The sequence below is a fragment of the Puccinia triticina genome, chromosome 13A (genome assembly GCF_026914185.1).
Source record: "Puccinia triticina chromosome 13A, complete sequence".
NCBI classification, from domain to species: Eukaryota; Fungi; Basidiomycota; class Pucciniomycetes; order Pucciniales; family Pucciniaceae; genus Puccinia; species Puccinia triticina.
In genome coordinates, this window is record NC_070570.1 from 5,064,854 (window position 1) to 5,071,262 (window position 6,409).

General features: G+C 45.7%; 2 protein-coding genes across 2 annotated transcripts; one reads left to right on the forward strand and one right to left on the reverse strand.

Annotated features, from left to right (window-relative positions):
• Nucleotides 1–2,244: 2,244 nt before the first annotated feature.
• Nucleotides 2,245–3,124, reverse strand: PtA15_13A477 (uncharacterized protein; the record flags this gene model as incomplete). Its single annotated transcript, XM_053162678.1, has 4 exons — nucleotides 2,245–2,256; nucleotides 2,326–2,458; nucleotides 2,559–2,778; nucleotides 2,863–3,124. 4 exons carry the CDS (start codon nucleotides 3,122–3,124, stop codon nucleotides 2,245–2,247), a joined length of 627 nt encoding a protein of 208 aa, XP_053026631.1.
• Nucleotides 3,125–3,396: 272 nt separating this feature from the next.
• On the forward strand, nucleotides 3,397–5,847 carry PtA15_13A478 (uncharacterized protein; the record flags this gene model as incomplete). Its single annotated transcript, XM_053162679.1, has 7 exons — nucleotides 3,397–3,475; nucleotides 3,621–3,917; nucleotides 3,999–4,267; nucleotides 4,589–4,849; nucleotides 4,926–5,052; nucleotides 5,131–5,529; nucleotides 5,819–5,847. 7 exons carry the CDS (start codon nucleotides 3,397–3,399, stop codon nucleotides 5,845–5,847), a joined length of 1,461 nt encoding a protein of 486 aa, XP_053026632.1.
• Between the last annotated feature and the right edge of the window lie 562 nt (nucleotides 5,848–6,409).

Below are 6,409 nucleotides of genomic sequence, written 5' to 3' on the forward strand. Positions count from 1 at the left end.
AGGCTTGATGAAAAAGGCAATTGGAGATTTCAAGGCTTCTGCAATGAATGAGCAAGTTCACCAGAGCTATGTTAAATCATCTTTTACTGGTTGGGTTTGGAACCTAGTTAAGTACTGGATCAAGAGCTCATGCACACCAGAAATGAATGATATTGCTTTCCAAGGATCAGAAGATTTATATATACCATTCAAAACATTTTTCAACCTAATTATGCTATCATCATCTGAACAGTTGACCAATCACCTAAGGTTTACTTGCAAATTTCAGATGGAAAGAATGTATTTTAATGAACACAGCTTTTCTCTGGAATTTGCAAATAAAAGCATTCAGGAGAAGTTGAATGGTATATTTGAAAACATGGGAATTGGCCCACAAGAAAGTATCAGGCTAAGTTGTAAAACTGCCCCCAAATGGTTCTCTAAATTGAGACATGCTTTCACATTTGAATATGAACTTGATGAAAATGGTAAATTGGAAACCCAGAAAAATGGTGTGAAAGCCCTACATAGATTCAATGACAATGCTTTTGATGAATTTTTGAAAAATGAAAGTCTGTGGCTAGCCTTCTGGGAAAGTCAGAACAAAATCAAACTTGATCTTGAAATTGGAATAGAGCTGTTAGGAATAAGAGAATTCCCATTAATTCTGGTGGAGAAAACATATCCATTGTTTCTATTTTATGTTCAGATGATTGATACCATATTTATACCACTTGGATCCATCCAGAAAGATGAAAATTATCTTCCAGATCTTTTGAAAAATGCAAAGAAAATGTATAAAGAGTTTGTAAGCCACTCTTTGAAATCATACAGAAGGACTAACAGAACCAGTTTGGTCCCCCATCTGACATGGCATTCTTTGGAGTACTGGATCATGAATAACTCACAGAATGATGCATTGAGGAGGATTGCTTTAGGAAAAGATGACAAAATAACAGTAAATTTCAAATTATTTTTTAACACAATCTTCAGAGCCTCAATTACCAAGTTGAACATTCACTTGAATATCTTTGAAGTTTAGACCATAACAGAATATATTTTCCATTCAATTTACTGGCAAAGCTCACTTGCATTTTCAAACTATGTATTCTTCACTCCCTCTGATCATTGGTATTGAAGGCTATTGTAAACACATCATTTTATTATGTAAAGTTTTCTACATTTATTCAAGTTTATCAAAAACAAATTTTCATAGTGTGAAGCCTGCATGCACTGTGGAGTTCACAAATATATCACAGATCTGTCCACACATCTTTCACTGCCAAGGGGGTTGTATTTGTGACAACCCCCTGCAATAAGATTGACCAGGGGCAACCAATGTAAGATTGGCCATAGCATATTGGTTGCCCCTGGTCCACCTCACCATGCTGATGCAACCCCTTTTGCAGTGTCTCCTGTGCTGTGTTAGTGTAGTTATGTAAAGTGGACCCTCTCCCCCCTATCTAGCTTGGCAGAGAACTTGAGTAGCACTTCTCTCTGGTGATGCTACTCTAGGTAGGTCCCCATTTCCTAAAAGGTAGAAAAGATAGAAAGACCAACAGTTCTTGCCTTGAGTAGAAATCATAAACAATCATATCCTTTGGAGGTGCTGGTACCAGCCAGGTGGTGGTGCCAGCCCAGGTCTAATTTAACATTCTTCTGGTACATCAGACTGACATCCAGCTGTTGACATGCCAAAAAGATGATTAGACTATAAATTGCCTTAAAGAAGAGAGACAAAGAGGGAAAGATACAATAACTTAAATAGTACAGATGATAAATAGTAGGGATGAGGGGGGATGGGACAGAATGAGGTCTCCACAACGACCAAGGGAGGATAAACGCTAGCGAAGAAGAGACTACAATACGTCAAGAGGATAGAGTGATGTGTGTGTACAAGTTATGTGATATCCTTCATTTGATGAGCTCGATTCGGGGGAGTTTTTTGTGCTTGCGGGTTCATCGTGAGATTTCTTGATGAAGAAAGAGAGCGCGCGTAGATTGGGAAGTTTAAGAGACGGTCTGCATGCTTCTGTGTGTGTATTAGAAGTCGTGGGTGGAATGAAATAGTTGAAGATTCAAGAAATCTCTGAATTAAATTTTCTTCTTTGGTTTCTCTTCGGCTGAAGGAGACGAAAGGGCGGTCCTTGCTTGTGTGGTTCTTGTTTCTTTTGGGAAAGGTGACGGAAACGACGTGGAGAGGGGTCCGATGTGACGTGTTTATAATCGGGGAGAGGTCGGACTAACTGCGGGTTTTTTTGAAGTTTAATGTATCATCTAGTGGCAAGGGGAAAGCAGTTATGAGATATGCGTATGAATATTGGTCGGCAAGTGCAGCATTCTCACGTTACCAGCCCCGCCTCTGCCTACATGGACGGTATCAAGTTTATGGCGATCGTCGTATGAGGCTTCGATTGCCTTCTCCTCTTCCTCTAATATCTTGATCCGATTTTGTTCTTCGGCCCTCTTTTTAACGTCACTATGTCATCGATGAAAGTGCGGAGACAAGCGGCAGATGTGATCAGCAGCAGAGCGTAGCCAGCGGAGGGGAAGTGGTGTTTGGTCGAAGAGGGGCTGACCGGCTGGGACTGCGGATGTTACCCGCTCCTCCGCGGCCATGGGAACGGGGCAAATCTGCCTGTTTCTTCAAGAAGCGTTCGCCAGCCTGGTGCTCCTGCTGGCCAGAGATTTTGGCACCCTCTCGGCTCTTCGAGGAGACCATGTTGCCGGCTCCTCCACGTCCAGTCGAGGCAGTTTGGCACTGCCTTCTGTCAGGTGATCTGCCCCGACGAGTGGTGTCTATGTAGATCAAAACAAGATAGAAGGACAGCAATCAGATTGTGTTGCGTCAAATGAACGGGAGTCGGTGATCAAGAGGCTCACTCAAGCTGGTGTCTGATGGGGGTGGACTCATGGCCTCCTTGACTCGATGGACGAGACCGTTGATAGATTCTTTGATTCGCGAACCACTTGGGGATCGAGTTTTAGCCCTTGAGGGCGGTTTCGAGACTGCTGAGGGGGGTGGGATGGCACTCGATTCGTTTTTCATCGCAGACAGAGTGGTACTCGGTCCGAGTTGGTTTGCAAGTGGAGGTGGGGGAAGTTGTTCTTGAGAGCGCTTGTGAGGGGGAAAGAAGCCCGCCATGCACAGGAGATGGATGTATGTATATGACGCCAGGCGAATGCAGTTATGTAAAATAACATAACAGCACTCCGACTGTCGATCGCCACGCCACGGTGTTCCTGTGATATGAGCACCTCGATGTCGCCATTCGTACTAAATAAATAAATGTGTACTCTTTTGTATGTACGTGGCCTGGGGAATCTGATGGATACGTACCCCGCACCGACTGCCAACTGGTCAGCAGGGCAGCAGTTCATTGATGAGCTCCGATCAGGGGCGAGGGGCTGCTTTGGATGACTCGGATCGCCCATCTCATCAGCCGAACATCGATCCCGATCCACCGAGACCGGGATCACAAGTTCACAAGAGCCGGTCAGCTATGCCACCCCACAGGCCAGGTGCAGTCCCCAGCGAGCGTGTACAGCCTCTCCGTCGAGCGCACGAAGTGCGGGAGAGGCTTGCATCCAAAACGAGCATGACGGTTGGGGTTCTGGAGACCTTTTTTTTCGTATTTTAGTCGCCTCCGAAGGAGAGGCTGGACTACCGCCTCAGGGAAGCTCGGAGCAGAGAAAGAAAGGAATCAGATCGCGAGTCATTACAATTTACGATGGACCCGGTAAGATACCCTATCTCACCATACACGCTCTCCTACTCTCAGCTAACCCAGATTACGCCCATCAGCAGTCAACAGGCGAATCACAACAGCAGCCTATCGAAGCCGACATCAACGAATACAAACATTTTGTGACCCTGCACAGCTATAAAGAAAACCAACAAACCGAACACTTCGCAGTAGTTTCTAAGGTTGTTGGAAGTAAGTAAATGGATTTGGTTAATGATTACCAGATAATAAGCACCACCTGATATTCTTTGGCACACCTGACCACTTCCAAAGTCGAAAGACTACGAAACTATCATGACGACCTGGAAGAGATCCTCAAACTGAAGTCGCCCGATACAAATCAAGAAGACGTCATATCCCAATGGGTAAAATTCTTCCAAGGGTACAAAGGCTCCTTTACCAGGCTCAAGAAGATTCTCAATCTCACTGATGCAGATCATGAGGATCAAATCGAGCAACTTGTCGAGCTTGCTCACTTCATTCGATTCCCCACGGTGAAAGAGCCCTCTGGAATGTCGCAAGAAGAGATGCTCACCAGAATTGTAAGATCCCACACCCTCTCTCTCTCCTCTGCATCACCTGCAGTCTCCTCCTTCCAGCTCAACCCACTGTTGATATTTACAACGGCTAAAATTCCTACCTGTCAACCTTGAACAATCAAATCACAATAGAAAACTCTTCACCCCACAGATCGCGAACGCTTTGGGAAGCTTCACTGCTGCGAGGGAGCTATACTTGTCGAATCATTCACAGTCCTTTTTGAGGCCGTTGGAAGTAAGACAATCCATTTGATTGGTCCCAAGATCCTAACCACCAACTGATATTATTCTTTGGAACCCCTGACGACTTCTGAAGTAAAAAAGCTGCAAAGGTACCTTACAAAGCTGGAAAACATCCTAAAACTGAAGCCGCCCGATACAAAGCAGGAAGACGTCATATTGCGATGGGCAAAATTCTTCCAAGGGTACAAAGGCTCCTTTACCAAGCTGAAGAAGATTCTGAATCTCACCAATGCAGACCATGAGAATGAAATCAAGCAACTTGTCGAGCTTGCTCACTTCATTCGATTCCCCACGGTGAAAGAACCCTCTGGAATGTCGCAAGAAGAGATGCTCACCAAAATCGTAGGCTGCCCCTCCCTCTCTCTATTTCTCATTCAAATGTCACATTTCCAGCTCGATTGACTAAATTCATCCCCAGCAGCAGTCAACCGAAGAATCTCGCAAATCTCAAGATGAACTTACTGAATTTGAGCACTTCAAGAAGCTTCATGCGTATCGTGAAAAAGTTGAAGAAAAAATCATTTTGATTGTGGAGGCTGCCGGAGGTAAGGGACTTCATTTGATTGATTAGAAGCTCTTAGGCACCCACCAACAATCTTTGCCACCCCTGATAACTTTCGAAGTGGCAAGGCTGCGAAAGTACCATGAAGACCTGGAAATGTTCATCAAGTCGCTCAAAGGAAGCCTACCTGCTTTCCAGTACCTCTACAGAAGATTTTACGAGGGAGGCAGTGACTCACTCCGCGAGCTCAAGGAATATGTCGGACTCCAGGATGCAGTTCATCAGAATAAAATCGATAAACTCACCCAGCTCGCTTACTTCAAACGATTCCCCACGCGGCAAGACTCCGGAATGTTGCCAGACCAAATGCTTCTCGCACTCGGGCCTACAAAGTCTCCACCTAAAACAGCAATTGACACTGTGGAACGGCTCGCGCGGTCTGCCGAAATTGTCCGGGAAGGTTTCAAGGTACCATATGTGGCGTACAATTCTATTGTGACACCAGCTCTCGAGACCCTCCGTGATTACATAGTAAAATGGGAATCCAATCTGTATAGGGCACCCTACACTTCACTCGTTGGCCCAACAATGTCCGGTAAAACTCGATTAATCCTTGAGTTGGCTAAACACGTACCCGTAGTCTACATCTGCCTCCGGCCTCCCAACTCGACCGGCCAACCCCCTCGTTCTGAGCTTGCCGACTTGATGCTCCCAGATCGGGCAGTAAAGGTGGACTTGGAGCAACACTACACGCACCTCTTGACTGCGATTTTTCGCGTGGTGGCCTCATTCTTTTCCAAACCCAACAGGCGACGTCAAGCCATCAACGACCAATTAAACGCATGGAACAAGTATAGTTTCCAACTCGACAACGTTCCAGTTCAATTTGCTTATGATGTGCAAGAAAAAATGAAGATGCTAGCCGAATCAAAAAACTCTCGTTTCCGAATCAGTGCCCTTCGAGATGCCGCAAAGAAGATGAATCAGGGTATCCCCGGCGCAAAAGGAGTGGCCCCAGTGCTATTGGCCATAGACGAGGCCAGAAACTTGGCTGATGAGAAGAACAACGATGATCTTTCGTACTTTCATCTGCTTCGTCGGATTTTAGCCGAGCTACCAACATCAGGAGGATTCTTCAGCCTCTTCATCGATACAAGTTCGCGGCTGGCCAACTTTCCTCTGGCACTAGACGATGTCCCAAGTGCAAGGCCGGATGGCCATGGTGCAAAATTATTTGAGCCAATCTATCGAATTCCATCACTCGACTTGTTTGTCCCGGGCCCGCCGAAAAATTGGCTTGAATTGCTATCGCCGGCTCGGCTGCTCAGTTATGGCTGCCCATTTTACGGGTTGTATTACGAACACGCAACCAAGAAGGGGGGGGCTAACCAGTTGGAAAA